Source organism: Miniopterus schreibersii (genome assembly GCF_964146895.1).
Source record: "Miniopterus schreibersii genome assembly, chromosome: 22".
NCBI classification, from domain to species: Eukaryota; Metazoa; Chordata; class Mammalia; order Chiroptera; family Miniopteridae; genus Miniopterus; species Miniopterus schreibersii.
In genome coordinates this window covers 2,055,077-2,071,344 of record NC_138124.1, presented here as the reverse complement: position 1 = coordinate 2,071,344, position 16,268 = coordinate 2,055,077, and the positions used below count along the sequence as shown (strand labels likewise).

The window sequence follows — 16,268 nt, the reverse complement described above, 5'->3', positions numbered from 1 at the left end:
GCAGCAGCCGCGTCGCCGTTAGAGGACACAGGTTGTCAACCATTTCTTTGCAGAAAACACCCAGCGAGTCGGGTGCAGGAGCAGACAGGCCCGGCCTCCTCGGACGGCAGCTCGGGCCCCTTTCCACCAGCGGCAGCCACTTCCCGGCCGTCGGCCCGGAGCAGCCCTGTCCTCGAGGGCAACGCCCGGCCTGCGCCACCCACACCAGCAGCCGTCGGCACCTGAACTGTCACTGTGGCCCAGGGCCCCCGGCATCGGACCAGGCGGCAGCGCCCGCGGCCTGCTGTGCGCACTGGGCGGGCTGCCCTCCCCTCTGCGCTGTGGCCCCAGCGGCCGATGGGTCGTCCTCAGGAGCTGAGAAGGGGGCCGGCGTCCAGCCCAGAGGCTGCAGCCCAGGAACGGAGGCGACGGTCGGCCGTGAGCGCCGCCCCCCGGTGAGAGCTGGAGCTACAACCCGCCTCCAGGACCAGCACTTCCCTCGGGACGCGGGAGGTAAGTCCACGAGCGCTTCCCGGGACGGTAGGTGGGAAATCTGTTCTCTCGTTTTTTCTCAGCTGCGGGCTCCTCACCTCCCCAAGCAGGTCCCTAAACAGTCAGGTGGTGACTTCTCCGCGGGGCCTTCTCAGCGTCTCGGGTCTTCGGTGTCGCAGTGTCCCCGGGCCAGGCCCCCGTACCTCCCACCCCAACCTCTGGGGCGGAGCTCGGGCTTGTGCGTTTAATGGAGCAGCCAGGGTGAGGGGCCTGGGCGACTGGCCCGGTGCCGAGTCATCTGCGTCTCCCGCCTTTTCTGTCCCCCGCGCCTTCTTCCGCAGCCCCGTAAGGGCCAGTGGCTGGCCGGCCGGAGCCCGCGCTGTTGGCCCCTCTCAGCTCGCTGCCCGCAGGCTCCCCCGCCCAGCTCTGCGTCTGCTCTCGCAGCAAACTCGGCTCCCCACTGTCCTATGCCTGGGCTAGAACCCGCGCACTTGCTCAGCGCCCCACTTCCGGGAAAGGTCCTAGGAAGAGAGGTGTGGTTAGAGCCCCTGGGAATGGGCCCGGGTCCCACTCACCACCCTGGACCCCTCGACTCTGCTCTGCTCACCAGGGACCCCAGACCACGTGGGTGCGACCAAGGGGGAGGCTGGCTTCCTCCTCTCACGGGTACACTCTCTCCCTGTCTCCCCAGGAGAGCATGGGGGACCCCCACCTGCACAGGCCTGGGGCCTGGGCACTCTCCCTGCCCTCCCCGTAACCCAAAGGGGGCCGGCCCAGGGTGGGTAACTGCCATTGACCCTGGCCCGGGGGCCGTTAGGACACTGAGGTGGGGGAGCTCTGGACCCCACCTCCATGGCAGGCTGGGGGTGTTGGACTCGGCCACGTAACTGCCGGTGGCAAAGGGTGTCACAGAAGCGTCTTCCAAATGGATACACCCCCCCCCCCCCCCCAGCTGCATTGATTCACAAGTGCTGCTATTAAGGCAGAATTTGTGGGAAATGGTTTTCAGGCCACAGGAGACCTGTTTGTACAGCTTGGAGGTTGCATTTATTTAATATACCTCGAGGGGTTTTCAGAATGATCAATGTTTTAATAAAACTATTTCTGGCCTCTGCACCTGAGGGCTGACTCGGGCAGACACAGCAGGGAAGAGCCCGTCCGCATTGCTGGTGAGCGGGATCCCGAGGGAGGGCGCAGGCTGGGCTCCGGGAGGCTGGCCGCGCAGCGCAGGGCACCCTGGGCCGCCCGGCTGTGCTTCTCAGCACCCTCTTGGGGGCGTTGGGGGGAGGGGGCAGGTGCCCAGACAATGTAGGTGCAGCCAGTGCTGGCCCATTGCCGCCCCTTCCTGCACGTGCCCTCCAGGATTGCAGCCCCTGGCTCAAAGCTCTTGAATTTGGATTTTTTATGTGTATCATTGGGTGGGCCCCCCACCCTTGCCTGCATGTCACTTGTTAGCTGTTGGTTTCCCCTCAGGGTCCTGCTCACCAGCCTTGTCTTGGGCACCGCAGGGACGTACCCCTGACTCTCCAGAGACGCTCCTGCTCATCACATCACCCAAGGGTGTGGCCACCCCTGAACACTTCCTCACTGGCCCACAGCAGGGAGTGAGACTGCCTGTGGGTGGCCAAAGGTGGGTCCTGTCGTCCAAGGTCCCCAGGCCTTGTGACCCCAGCTAACGTTCACACTGCCTCCCCACCCCAGGTGACCCCAGGACTGTGGCCACAGAGAAAGATAAATCAGGGGAGTCCTGCTGTCATTCAAGACAGGCTGCCAGGGACCCGCAGGTAAGGAGATGCTGGGGAGGGTGGTCCGACTGCATTACACACACGTGCGCCTCTCCCTCCCTCCCTGGGCAGCCTGGTGACCTGGCCCCATCACTGACCCTCCAGCCACCGCGGGGCCTGGCTGCCCTGACACCTGGAGCGCCCCCTGCCGACCTGGTCCGGGAGAGCTCTCGAGGCGCCAGAAGGGACGCTAAGCAGGCACCAGGTCACCACGCTCCTCGAACCCCGGGGTGGACACCAGGAGGGAGTGGAAGGTCTGGCGTCGGCGCCTCTGTTAACAAACGGGCCACGCAGACAGCGTTCGTGGTGACGTCGGGTTTATTAGTGGTATCGCGAGTCTTCCTAAGGCGGCTGCATGCAACACACAGGTCACTCCGTGTAAGGCTTCTTATCACAGTGTATCTCAGGGCCTGGGCCGGGGGCTTCCAGACACAGGCGTCGGGGAACTGAGCTCTAGGGCTGGGCTAGACTACGCTGGAGTTATGTACACACCCCACTGCTGCTCGCGGCGACCGCGCCGGCCCCGGGGGTGCGGGGGCGAGGTGTCTGCGGGGAGCACGCGTGTGTAGAGGGATTGTCAGTAGAGGGCCACGGGTCAGCTGAAGACCCTTGAGTCTGAAGAACGGCTTTAAAAGTCCAACAGTGGTGTTTTCTAAGTAACTGGCATTTGATGTGACCACCAGCCCGTGTTTAACTCGGGAACGGCTCCTTCTCAAAGTCCGACACAGTCGTGCTCCCAAACCTCGCTTCCAGGAGAGCCGGGCAGCGCACTTCCTCGGACGCCGCGGCGACGCCAGCAGCCCGTCGGGGCCTCCCTCCACGGCCACAGGAGGACCGACCACCACAGAGGTACACACACACCTTGTCAGTCGCGATGAGAGCAGATCAGGACGCAGCAAACACTTGACTGTCCACGGGGACTGTTCCTGGGACTCTCCTCTGTAAAGACAGGCCCTGCAGGGTCCCTGGCGGGCCGTGGGCTCCGGTCCTGGGTCCTAGATGTACAGCGGGGTCTCCTGGCCGGTGAGGAGCCGGAACATGGCGGCGGGCATGGTTTTCATGTGGATCTGCCAACGAGAGAGGGGCTGAAGCTCTCCCTGCCTCCCCACCGCCCGCGGGTGTGACAGTCCCCGAGGGTCTTCTGGGTGCAGGAAGAATGACCCCTCATGGACAGAGTTCCTGACGCTCAGGCTGTGACCCGGCCCCACCCAGGTCTTCAGCTGCTTTTACTTAAGGTGTAGTTCTCCCTGCAGCCCAAGCCGACGCCAGGCGGGGACGGAGGGGACCCTGAGTGGGGCCCCTCGGCTGGGTCGGCACGTCTCACCTCTCCCACCGAGTTGGACAGAGCCTGCACGATCTTCTCGTGGGCCGTGGCCACCACGCTCTGCCCGTTGATCTCGATGATGCGGTGGCCCACGCGGACGCCCCCTCGCTCGGCGATGCCTCCCCGCATGAGGCTGCAGATCTGAGGAGACACGCGTCAGTCAGCTCACTGTTCCCGCCACACCTGCCAGGCGCGCGCTCCTGTCCCCAAGACGCAACGGGACGACTGGACCCTGCAGGAGACACCCCTCCTGACAGATGCTGCCGTCTCTGAGGTTTTTGCATCTTTTTAGGGGTCCTCGTACCTAAAGGCGGAACCCCAGCCGAGGTCAGGAAGGGTGACTCTGGCCAGCATCGAGCGTTCAGGGTCAGCCGCCCGCAGGAGGCACAGCCGTGGGACAGGCAGGCCCTGCTCCCAGCGCACCATCCTTGTCACTCCACAGCAGGACTCTCCGTGCCCTGGGGTGACCGCCTTCCCTCAGCTCGGGGACTCCCGCCTGTCCGAGCCTTGTCCAACCCCAGCTGGAATCTGGGGGCAGGCTCCAGCCGCCCTGGACTGCTCAGGGGCGGTGTCTCCCAGCTGGAGGCCTCTTCGCTTCTCCGAGGGTGTTTCGGGAAGAGAGAGGAGGGACCCACAGAGAAACAGCAACAACTGGGTCACCCAGGGCCTGCCTGCAAACTGCTGCATTGTACTTTGGGTGAAATGAAGCTGAAAATGGAAAAGGCACTTGAGCAAGACTAACACCAATGTCGGCAAACTTTTCCAGGGACTCTCGGGAACCTGGTTGCGTGGCACACACGTCAGTGGGCACGAGGCCCCTGCGGAGGAGAGACCAGCCATCGGGGCCTCGCACGCACCTCTCCCAACGCCCTGGGCCCAGGACACAAACCAACCAGCCTCTGCAGTGCTCTCAGATGCCCCACATCCATACCTGCGCTCGCCCGACACCGAGCCAGTGTCTGAGGACTGGCAGGGGCGCGGCCTCAGGCCCAACCCTGGCCCTGCCATTTCCAGCTGGGAGCCAAGGGACCAGTGACTTCATCTCCCTGTGAAACGGTGTCAGACAATGCCTCGAACTGACAGACAGATGGACCTGGGGCCTGGCAGCACTTGCAACGATGGAACTACACGGACCAGAAAGCAGGCGTCCCCTGCACCATGCTCGTGGCAGGGTGACTCACAGCCACCAAGGTGAAGGTAGGCACTGCTGCGTCAGCATCTCCACCAGACGTGCTGAGACTCGGGACGTTTGTTACGCAGCAAGTCTGCCCCGACCCAGAGGGCGAGAGCTGGGCCCTGGGCACCAGACAACAGCGGAGGAAAGTTCTGCCTCCTTTGCAGTTGCCTTTCTAGAAAGTTTTCCCAGAACCAAGGAAACAGCTCACACTGGCCCCACATAGGTCAGCGAGATAATGGGATTTGGGGGCTCGAGCCCCACATCGCCGCCTCCTGGAAGCCCTCTGCCGCCTCAGTGCCTGGTACAGCGCCTGACACGGGGCAGAAACAACGCACAGGACTGACCGGGCGAGCGAATGAATGGACAGGTCAGTGGCATCTGCTGGTTAAACAGTGAGTCTGATGCTGTGGTGGCTGAAGAGATCCTGCCTCCCCTCATTTGCAGAGAGCGACCATCACGGGGCCGAGGGCAGGGCTTCAGGGACCCTCTCTGCCTGGCTCCGAGACCCAGCTCCCTGCACCCAGACCCTAGTGTGGAGGCCGCAAGGACAGAGAAAGTGGACTCACGATTCCGTTCTGCACGCTGAAGCCCAGCTGGTACTTGAGGTCTGGCCGCTTGATGAGGACCGTGGTGACCGGTGGGCAGCTGACAATGTTGAGCTTCACCTGCGTCTGGTTCTTCAGACCCTGCGGAGTGGGGACAGAGGTCAGGTGAGCACAGCCTCCGGGGCCAGCCAAGGAGGGGTCAAGGCATCAGCCACCCTGACGTATGCAGGGTGGCTGGGCACCCAGGTGGCAGTGTGTGCTGTGGCCCCCTGTGCCAGGCTCGGTGACACTGCGCAGCCACCAGCTGGCACCAGCCACCCTGGGTAGTGGGGATGCCTGGCTCGGTGAAAACCTGCTAGTGTCCACACCGAGACGGCCAGCTGGAGCCAAGGGCAGCCTCGGGTCCCAGAGAACACAACTGTCAACAAGTGCCCCAGGCCGAGGTTCTGGGAGGTGAGGAGGGGAGGCCCAGGACTCACCATGGCTTCTGCTCCCTCCTTTGGCCACTCATGAGCCCTGGAGGTGGCCTGGAGCTGCCCGGAGGGGTGGGTAACCCCCCCCCCACACACACACACAGCCGCGTCCGAGCCTGGTGGCTGAGTGCCTGGGAACTGCAGCCCTCAGTGGGAGGCTCCACGCCAGCCAGGCCTTGGGCACCACTGAGGCATGTCCCATGTCTGTCTGTCTACAAGGTCACCCATCAGGCAGACATCCTGCTGGGCCAGCTCTCAGGGTCAGGCTGACAAGGAGGAGGGAGACGTTTCCTCCAGCACCAAGACCACGGTGGGTGGGGACAGACCACAGACAGGATGCAGCGTGGGGCCTGTTGTCCGGAGGCCCTGACCAGAGCAAAGGCTCTGCTGAGCTGGGACCTCCAGGGCAGTGTGTCTGATCTTCCTGCCCGCAGGCTCGCAGCTCTGGGGCGGCCGGGTGTGAAAGCCCCTGTCCCACCTGCTTGTGTCCCCTCCTCCTGGCCCTCCAGAGGTCTAAAGCTGCAAGCTCACAGGTTAAGCAAGAGAGGCCGCTCTCTCCCGGTCTGCCTGGGAAGTGGGAAAGTCCAGGCAAAGCAGGACGGCTCGGTCACCCTACACCTGCGCGTCACGTGGGTCAGCACTGGGCTGAGTGAGACCGAATGTGCCCCCACCCCCGGGGCAGCCAGGTCCTCCTCTGACTTCAGCGGGGTGGCCCAGTCTTGGGTGGGTCTCTGGACTCAGAGCCTTGAGGGTAAAGTGAGGTGGGGCCGCTCCGTGCGCCTACCTTGATGATGCCCTGGCAGGTGGCGAGGGGCAGCCCCACCAGGCTGGTGCCGTTGATGGACATGATCTGGTCCCCGATGCTCAGCTTCCCCGAGCGGGCGGCGGGGCCCCCGTTCATCATGTTGGCCAGGATCACCGTGGGCAGGATGGAGCCCCAGCCCGACTCCACCACCACCACGCCCAGGATCTCACCCTTGTGCTTCTCCAGCTGCAGCTGCGAGGAAACCAGGGGGTAAGTGGCGCCCGTGGTGGGGCTGCCTCCCCCGGGCCTGGCCCCAGCCCACCCCCAATTCTGGAAACCGGGAGTAAAGACGCCCCCAGCCCCAGGAATCCAGGGAGGGGTGGTCTCGGACTCCAGGGCTCAAACCCTGAGCCCACTTTGCTTTTGTCTGCGAAAGACCTTGTTTTCTCTCGGCTTCAAGAGCCACTGCCTCAGAAAGCTGCCTGCCCCCCACGCACAGCAGCCTGGGCCTTGCCCCTCCCCAGGGCACCCGCTCCTGGGCAGAGCGCCCCAGGTCCAGCTGTACAGATGCCTCCCCTGGGTGCTGAGCTCGTGGCTAACAGCAGAATCAAGAGGCCCGTTTTCAAGGTCGTTAGGACTGTGATCAGCTGCTTTGTTACAGCAAACACCTCATTTCACACTCAGGTGCTCAGCTCCCCAGGGGCATCTCAGCCGCTGTGGGGACGGGTCTGCGCCCGCCTCGCCTCGGAAGGCCTGCTGGAGTCCGGTCTGCACACGGGGCGGGGAGAGGCTGGGCGCCCGGCCGGGGCGGCACCCGGTGCGTGGCTCACCTCCTTGCAGTTCTCCGAGTTGGAGAAGTGGATGAGGTCGTCGTTGTACAGCTCCTGGGTGCTGATGACGTCGCTGTACTCCTTCTGGCTCAGGTCCTCGGGGTTGATGCCGTTCGCCTGCAGGAACTCCTGGTAGGCCACGCTGAAGGCCTGGCCGATGGACTGCGCGATCAGCTGCGCCTGCGGGGAGGGCGCCTTAGAGACCGGCTGGGACACGGGCTGGGACCCCTCCTGGGGAAGCTGCCTCCCCACCGGCACTGCTCCACGTCCGCTGTCCCTGCGAGCACCTGGCCCTGATCCCCTCCGAGCTGCTTTAAGTCCCAGACATTCTAGGACTGAGCACAGTGTCAAAAAAAGTGCGAAAGTTATAAATTATTTGCTAAACATCAGAGTCTCGTTGCTTTCATTGGCGACTGCTGTACCTTCTGCCCGCCCGTCTTACTCCAGAAGGAGCCGCGCGGTGTCCTCTGGGAGCGTCACAGACACTGCTGGCGTCTGCCCCGGTCCTCTCTCCTTAGTGAGAACCCAGTGTTGCCTGGGGAGGCTGGCGTGTGCGCGGCGCGGTGGGGAAGGGGTGGCTGTGCCAGGTGGAGGGCGAGAGCCCTGGGACCCCAGCCACAGGCCCCACGAGCAGATGGAGCAAACTGCTTCCCTACGTCAGTGAGCCAGACACCGAAAGTTCACCCCGGGCCTGCCTGTCCCTGGAAGGTGCATAGAAGCGGGCAGGAGGCGAAGGCCCAAGCCCTGGAAGTGCTGGGGACACTCACAGCTGTGCATCCCCAAGAGCAATGGGACTCTTGGCGGCTTCTTCCCTCAGCAGGGCCTCCTCCCCACCTGCCGTCAGGTGGCCTCTCCATGCCCCCCCCCCCCCAGCAAACCTCAGGGGAACAGGACCCGAAAACAGGTGACGAGAGAGCGGGCCTAAATGCCTAAATGCCCCTTCTGACCACACACCCCGCATCCGCTACTGACCGCGCACACTCGGGCTGTGTGACGGACCGTCCTGCGTGAGAGAGGCTGGCCGAGGACCGAGACGTCCTCACACGGTGCTCGTGAGGCTCACCTGCCTCCCACCTGGGCCCTGAACACTTTACAGGAAGGACCAGCGGGCGCTCACTCGGCAAACAAGCCCAGCGACCCAGGAGATGACGCGGGCGGGGACACACCTGAGAACACCGCTGAGGCCAGGGCTGGCTCCACCCCACTGGGGTCTCAGGGTTTGAAGCCGTCCCCAGGCCTCTGGGTCCATCTCCACCTGACCGAGGAGCCCTGGCTGGGAAGCTGGTCTGACAGCATTGCTCTCTCCACCCCCAGGTAAAGAGCCTAAAGGGGTGTCCGCTGTCCTTGGACTCTGCCTTGGGGTCTGCTGGGACCCCTGACCCCACTGCATGGGGGCTCCCGGGGACAGGGAGGCCATTATGCCGGGCTCCTGTCTCCCGCCCACCTTGCCTTCTGGATCCCTTCCCCAGATTGGGGTGGGGCACCCTCAGGACCCTACAGACAAGGGGCTCTCCTGCCGCCCAACTCCCAGCCAGGGCCCGACGTTTTCACTGCAAGGAGGCCAGGAGCCCGGCCTGGGCAGGTAGGGAGTGGGCACGGGGCCCAAATCAAGGGCTGGCCCTCCAAGGTGGCCTCCTGCAGGTGGCCCGAGGAGGGGAGGGGACAGCGGCTTTGCCCCAGCACTCTCATCACTGCAACTCATCTACCCTGGTCCGAGGGGAAACTGAGGCTCCAAGAGCTCCACCGGTGTCCTTAATGCCACCCTCCATTTCTCCAGGTGCTCCTCTGCTCTCAGACCCTCAGCCACCGTCCGGGTCCTGCACTCTGGGCAGCTGCTCGGTGTCCCCCTCACACCCCACCAGGGGGTCCTCCTGTCACTGCTCGAAGGACAAGGACACCCCCACCCCACCCCCGCGACCAGGCTCAGACACATGCTCTCATCCCATTCAGGGATGGAGTCCAAGGCTTTCTGGTCCCTTAGCCAGTCTACCAAGTTTTAAACTTCAGAATTGATTTTTAACAAGTTGGGACCTGAAAGGGCCACGAGCAAAAGCAGAGCCAGACTCAGGTGAGGATGCGCCTCCCTCGCCGCGGCCCCGGCCCGTGACAACGCGCATCCCGGCGACAGCAAAGCCAGCCCGGGCGCTTTCCGTTAGGAGAAGAAGGCTTGTTGAGGGGCTGGCTCCCCCAGAACGTGTGACTACGGCTCACCTTAGCAACAGCCCCTGAAGAACTCGTGTCATAAAGTCAAATAAAACCATGTTCGCTCTCTGCCATCTCGAGTGTTAGAAAAGCCACAGATTCAATGGCAACGCCGACGGCAGTGCCCGGGGTGCCCACCTGCCACGTGGTTTCCATGGAACCTGGGATCCCGGAGCCCCGGGGCTCTGGGTGTTGCGAGGGGCTCGGCCGGCTCATTACTCACGTCCTCGGACTCGAACACGTGGCAGATCATCTTGTATTGCTTCCTGCCCTCCTGGGCGCCCGGCGTGGTCTCGATGCAGTCCTGAGAGGCCGACCGCGGCATGCGCCGCCGGGCCATGAGCACCACAATGTTCCCGATGTCCGCGATGTAGGAAATAGTGCGCAGGGCGTGGTCCATCATGGTTTCCTGTCGGGAGGGACGGGGGTCTGCGTTAGGGACCGCCTTGGGGACCGAGCCCTTCGAACACGTGAGTTCACGGCTTCTACAGGTTCGGGCCCAGCCCATCCTTGACTGTGAAAGGCCGTCCACGCCCTGGGGTCTGTCAGTCGCATCCCTGGCCTCAGCCCCCTAGGAGCCAGTAGCACCCATCACCTTCCCCGGCTGTGACCGAAAAAGAGCTCCAGCCCTTGCTAAGTATGTCCCCTGGGGGACAAAACTGCCCCAGGTTGAGACCCGCTGCTTTAGTTAGGGCGCTGCAGGGTGGCGGTTCACGGTCAAGGCAGGCCCCTGCCTCAAACAGCGCTCTTGGGGGCACACTGCTGGGTGGGGCTGTGTCCCCCATGGCAGGGGGAGCAGGGAGCCTGCCCCCACCTGATCAGAGGCCACCGTGGCTCTGGAGCAGGGTCCCCTCCCTCAAAGCGTGTGCCTGGCCCAGGCTTCCTGCCAAGTAGAGGAGGGGCTTCCAGGCCAACGCTGCCCACGATGAGTCCCTCGAGGGAGCCCGAGCAGCCCGGGCCCAGGCCAGGGGACACCGGGCAGCTTGCCTGGCTCCCATCGATGGGGCCCCGCAGCCATGCAAGTCCCTGGGCCCCCGGAGGGTCCGTCGCTCTGGCCTTTGCCCCCTGGCAGGAGTCTCCCCGAGCACCTTGCCCGTCGCCCCTACCGAAGGAGGCTGCTCACAAAGGCTCTGGGAGACCAGTCAGCTGGTCCTTTCTGCCTTTGTCCCCTTTCCACAAAAGCAGGCCGGCGTCTCCGCAGCCCGAGGCCTTTCCTTCCCCAGAGCCGCTGCTGCGGTGACTGCTGCGCACATTTGTCTTCCTTGGGCCGGTAAGGCTGTGGGGTGGTTTATAACCACAGGAGCCGCATTTCAGGAAGGGGCAGTCGGGGTGGCCCTTCGGCACCTCCTGATTCCTAGCCTCTGCCAGAAGTGCCCGATCGATCTCCAGGTGTCAGAAAGGGGCCCCTCTCCCAGCTCCCAGCGCATGTCAATGGCAGGGCCACCTCCTCACGGGAGGCCGCCTCCCAGCATCGCACCTATGAGCAGGATCACCTTCCAGCACCCCGCCTCCCAGCACCCCTACTACCAGCACCCCGCCTCCCAACACAGCCAGCTACCGACACCCGCCTCCCGGTACAGCCATCAGCCCCTCTCCCGTCCTGACCACCCGGCCCCCACCGCCTCCCTCCTCTGCCTCCCCCTCCGCCCCTCTGCCACCGTTTCTCAGTCCGCCCAATTTCCTGCCGCCACTCTCTTCCGGTGCATCCTGAACGGCGCCTGGGAAGCAGCCCGCAAGCTACAGGCAGCCGCCCACCCCAGACGCCTCCCGGGCAGCCAGACCCCAGCTCCTGGGACCTCCTGACCCAGCCCCCCAGCTCTGTCTCCACGCCGCCCTGGCCCGAGGCTCCAGGGCGCCCCCTGCAGCCAGCCCGCGTCCCGTGGGCCCCGCGTGGGGCATCAGCGGTTCGCCCGCACGGATTTAAACAGCCGCCTGCGAACGCTCACCTGTGTGTCCGCATTTAACACCTTGATCCTCTGGGTGGAGATGAACAGGTCCACTTCGGTCAGCGTCTGGGCGTCCCCCTCGGAGTTCTAAGGGAGGACAGGGGACACTGTTACAGATCAGGAGCCGGCTGAGCGACGCCGACCATACCCGAAGGGCCCCGGGCGCCCTAAGGGGCCACGCGGTGGCGTGGAGCGGCCGTCGCAGCGCGTTGCGCCCTCCGCGAGGGGAGCCCAGTGAGCTCCGCGGGCAGGCGGTCGGCGGGGAGGGGGCGGGAGGGGGAGGCGAGGCTTCCCGAGGCTGAGCACCGAGGGAGGCCGGGTGGCTCTGTCACAGCGTCCGTCGGACAGCAGCCTGCCTGCTCCCCGAACGCGCGTCTGCAGCCAAGCCGGTCAGACCCGGGCTCTGCTCCTCGGATGTGGGGCTCTGAGCGTCCCCAGGAAATTTCCAGAGACGGTGCATTGAAACGTCAGCGTTTCCTTCCAATTGAAACAGCCTCGCTCGTGTCAACCTCCCCGCAGGCTCGGTCCCCAAAACCCTAAGGGAAGCCAGACCCAGGCTGGACTGCGCACTGCCCTCAAGGACACGGGACAGGCGGGAAGAGGCTGTCCCACAAGTGCCCCCGTCCGTCGGCTCCTGGAGGACCCTCGTCCTACGGCCATTAGTTACGGGCACCTGGAACGTTCTGGAAGCTGAGTCTGCACGTCTGTGAGAATCCTAATTACTGCTGCAGAGTGGGGATGACACAGGAGTCCCTTTGCTTGGCAACCGGGTAATTCTCTGTGGTCGCTCGGGAGCCCACGGTGCCGCGTCTTCCACTCCAAAGAGCAGAAACTGATTGAATTCCCCCCTAGAACGGGTTTAATTGATCCCGCCCACGATTCCTCGGGAACCCTGAGTGGCGGGGTGGGGGCGCCACGCTGCGGCGACGAATCTCGATTTCCTTCCGCTCAGTGCTCAGGGAAAGGTCGCTGGGGCGCTCGGCCCACCACGGGGTCACACGGCTTTTCAGTGACCGTACAGAGGAGAGGACCCAAAACATTCTGGTTGGAAACAGTCCGCAGGGCTGTGAGGAGCTAACCGTTCCCGCGTTTCTAACATTTGGCTTCTATTTCGCACCCGGCTGCTTCTAAAGGTTGTTTTCCAGGATTTAGCAAACCCTCCTTGCCGCAAAGTGGGTCGGGACAGGAGCCAGGCGGAGAAGTTGCGGGTGGACCGTGGGTTTTAGCTCTCGCGACAGTTTTGGAGGAAACGTGAGCTGCGCTCAAGCTGGGGAGCAAATGGATGAGGCTGAGCCCTGAGCAGTGACAGGGAAGGGCAAGGTCACCCCGCCGGGAGAAAGGGGCGCGTCCATACCACGGACCCTGCAGAGGGGCTCCAGACAACAGGGTGGGCCCGTCGGTCCCCAGTGAGTCTGCGAGAGGGGTGGCTCTGCTGGGTCCCAGGCTCGTGGGGTACCTCCTCCTACCCTCTGCTTGGCCAGCTGTGGACAGTCCAGAAAAGGGGCCCCTGGCAATGACCCTGAGCATCGCTCTCCCTGGAAGGAAGGACGGCCCTGCCTGGAGACGATCGGCCGGCCTTGGCTGGGCCCCGAGGCTGTCCTGAGCTCCAAATGTCCACCTGCACCCCGACCTAAGGAGCAGGCGGGGTCCCCAGGGAGAGACGTGTCACCGCAGGGGACAGGGAGCCCTGGGGAGGGGAGTTAGAAAGCGCCCGGCACTTACTAAATGGCCAGGTTTGCAGACAAAGGCCCGCAGACCAGCCCATTTCTGAGAGTCTGTCCATGCTCCAGAGACTTTTCAATAAAGGAAGCATCTCAGGGGCCAACGGAAACTTCTCATCAACCGGATTTAGTAAATTAAACTTAATGGGTCTTTACATATCGAAACGACTTAATTAATTCTCTACAGGAGGCCCAGGCGCTGAACGCATCACGTGGTCGTGTCCAATGCCACAGTTAAAAACGCCTGTGAAACAGTAACATCCCGGCACTGACCGTGTTCCAGCACCTCCCAGGGCACAGACTCAAAGGTTGAAAGAAGCGAGAGAAAAGGGCGGGGCTTCAGCCCTTCGCCAGTGGGCGGTTAAAAACACGGTTTCATTCAAGCGTCTACATTTACCCACCAAGGGAAGAGGGAGCCCCCCCCATCGCCTGCACAGGACAAGCCACAGACACGCAAGCAAACCCCACAGTCTACACACCGCTTTCTTTTTGATTTTAGCAGCTTTTTGCATCCTCTGAACAGCATGTAAGAGAAAAGCACAGAGTAAGAAGGGGCGGCAGAGTTACTTCCGTTTGTGCTCAACACCCAGCGCTCAGACCTGGTGCCCAGGGGACAGGGAAGCGGCTGCCACCTCAGCGGGCACAGAGCCCTCAAGTCCTGGAGGCTCCGGACACCCCTGGGGCCACGAGGGCGACACTGAGGAGGGAGAGGCAGTGCCCGGCCAGGCTCCTGGGCAGAGCAGCAGGAGCACCAGCCACCGGGGCTCCTTGCTGCCCTCTGGTGGGCTCACGTCCAGCACCCCTTCCCTCTGTTAAAAGACGTCACTGTCGGCTGTGAGGACAGGGAGGGGCTGACAAGCTCTCACCCCGCAGGGAGCAGCGTCCACAGGCCTCCAAACCCCTCCCCAGCCCCACCGGCTCTGTGGACTTGGCCTCATCTTAGCCGCACCCAGCGGTCGAAGTCAGATCAACCTGCGCCTGGGGTGGCGACGGTGTCGGGTTTTCCTTGAGGTCGTGAATGGAAATGGAACGTGAGGTCCCCCCCGGCCAGTGTGGCTCCGGGGTTAGAGCGCTGGCCCACGCAGGGAAGGGCTGTGGGTGCGATTCCTGGTCAAGGGCACGTGCGGACGGCAACCGATCGATGTGTCTCTGTCACGTCGATGTTTCTGTCTCTCTGCTCCCCTCCCTTCCACTCTCTCCAAAAAAAATTCAATAGGAAAAATATCCTCGCGTGAGGGGTAACAAGAGATAAGTAAATAAAAGTGAGGTCTGTCTCCCCTTCTGCAAGCAGCACCCCGAACGGCGCTAAGAGCCACAGACGGCTGCACAGGGATTCGAGCTGTGCTCTAACCTGGTTCACGACCCGCACGCTTCCAGACCATCCTCATTACAAAGTCCTGCCTTTGGGTGGCCCGGTGGCAGCTCCTCATCGAGGACCATGCTGCCCCTGTGCCCAGCCCAGCATCCTCCCGTCCAAGGCCAGTGTCCCCCAGCCTCGCCAGGCACCTATGGGGCCTGCGCCCTGCCCCCGCCCCGCCCGGCGCTCCCTCCGGAGCCCACCCTACCTTGACCCGGCTGACGGCCTCCTGGGCCTGCATCATCCGGATGTTCTTGGAGGGGTTCCGCTCCGACAGCAGCTGGGTGGACCCCAAGTAGTTGGCGGCAAAGATGATGCCATCAATGAGGTCCTCGGGTTCACAGGGCCCTGGAACTGAAGGGCACAGTCAGCACTGGCCCAAAGGACCAAGGACCAAGGCAGCGGGGTCAGGGGACCAAGAGGAGCCGTCTGCAGCCAGGCGGGGGAGGCTGGTCTGCACCACGCTGCTCGGTGCAGTCAACCCTCGGGCCAGAAAACTCCTCACACACTGTGTGGAGCCCCAGGCAGCTGGCCCCAGGCACCTCGGTCACCTGGCCTCCCCGCAGTGACGGCTACTGACCAGTAGACGGCGTCACTTTAGCAGCCCCACCCCGAGCCAGCCCCAGGACCCGCCTCTGCAAAGCCTCAGGTCCTCTCTGTGCGCTGCGGGCGGCGAGGCACCCCATGGGCCCCCGTCTCCGGGGCTGGGGAGCGGCCTTCCCTTCCGAGTCAGATTCCAGCCGCCGAGGCCGCGGCCTTGGAACGTGGCGTTTGCCAGAAACTCGGTCAGCTCGCTGGCCTCTGAGGTTCCCTGAGTAGGTTTACTCAAGACTGGCCCCATCTCCCCCTGACGTGAGCCTCAGCAGATCTGGGGCCCATCTGGGGACACGGATTCCTGTGTGTAAAGGGGTCCCGTCCCGGGCAGTGGGGTCCACCACCCGCACCCAGAGGCGCCTGCCCCCTGGGAAGACGCCGGTGAAGCCAACAGAGGGCCACCTCCTCCAGGGGGTCCTGTCATTCCCGTCTTGCTCTCTAGCGAACAGGAAACAGTCCACGCAGGGGGCCACCGTGCCGGCCAGTCACACCCACCGCCCCTCCCACCCGTGTTAGGGGAGAGAACTGAGAAGCAGCAGAAGGAAGTCGGGCAGCCAGCCCGGCCCTGGCCGGTGTGGCTCGGTGGGTAGAGCGCCGGCCTGCCCACCGAGGGGTCGAGGGGTCGGTCGATCGTGGTCAAGGGCATGTGCCTGGGCTGCAGGTTCGTTCCCGCCCTGGTCGGGGTGTGTGCCGGAGGCAACCCATCGGCGCGTCTCTCTCACATCGATGTTTCTCTCCCTCTCCCCCCATCTAAAAGTAATGGAAAGAAATCCTCAGGTAAGGATTAACAAAAAATAAAAATAAAAGCAAAGCAGCACTTGTTCTTATTCGGCCCCACTCTTGGAGCTGACCCTGAGCTGAGTCCACCAGAGGGAGACAGAAGGACGTAAGAACAGGACTGAGGGTTTGGACACACAGTCCCCCCAGCGTGGCCTCCCCTGACTTCCCTCTGACGACAGTCACACTCGCACGAGTGTGCGGGGAAGGCCTGCACAGCTGGGACAAGAAGAAGGGGCCCCAGGCCCTTCCCTGCAGGCGGAAGCCTTCAGGCGAAACCCCCGTTGGAGGGCCCGAGGCCTCCTGACCTCTCTCAACAGGG

General features: G+C 63.6%; 1 protein-coding gene and 1 long non-coding RNA gene across 2 annotated transcripts in view; one reads left to right on the top strand and one right to left on the bottom strand.

The window, feature by feature from the left end:
* Nucleotides 1–2,555: 2,555 nt before the first annotated feature.
* The window catches only part of APBA2 (amyloid beta precursor protein binding family A member 2), a 79,840-nt gene continuing 66,127 nt past the window's right edge, over nt 2,556–16,268 (bottom strand). Inside the window, exons 7-14 of the mRNA XM_081124676.1 lie at nt 14,784–14,929; nt 11,498–11,584; nt 9,775–9,960; nt 7,350–7,529; nt 6,559–6,771; nt 5,323–5,442; nt 3,580–3,720; nt 2,556–3,322 (exon numbers count right to left, since the gene is read on the bottom strand). Of these exons, the coding sequence (XP_080980802.1) occupies nt 3,251–3,322; nt 3,580–3,720; nt 5,323–5,442; nt 6,559–6,771; nt 7,350–7,529; nt 9,775–9,960; nt 11,498–11,584; nt 14,784–14,929 (1,145 nt within the window). The 3' untranslated portion in view covers nt 2,556–3,250. The remainder of the gene's footprint in view (nt 3,323–3,579; nt 3,721–5,322; nt 5,443–6,558; nt 6,772–7,349; nt 7,530–9,774; nt 9,961–11,497; nt 11,585–14,783; nt 14,930–16,268) is intronic.
* LOC308550645 lies at nt 2,939–7,737 on the top strand. The gene is made up of 3 exons (XR_013997938.1): nt 2,939–5,466; nt 6,578–6,789; nt 7,204–7,737. It is a non-coding gene; the product is annotated as an uncharacterized lncRNA (long non-coding RNA).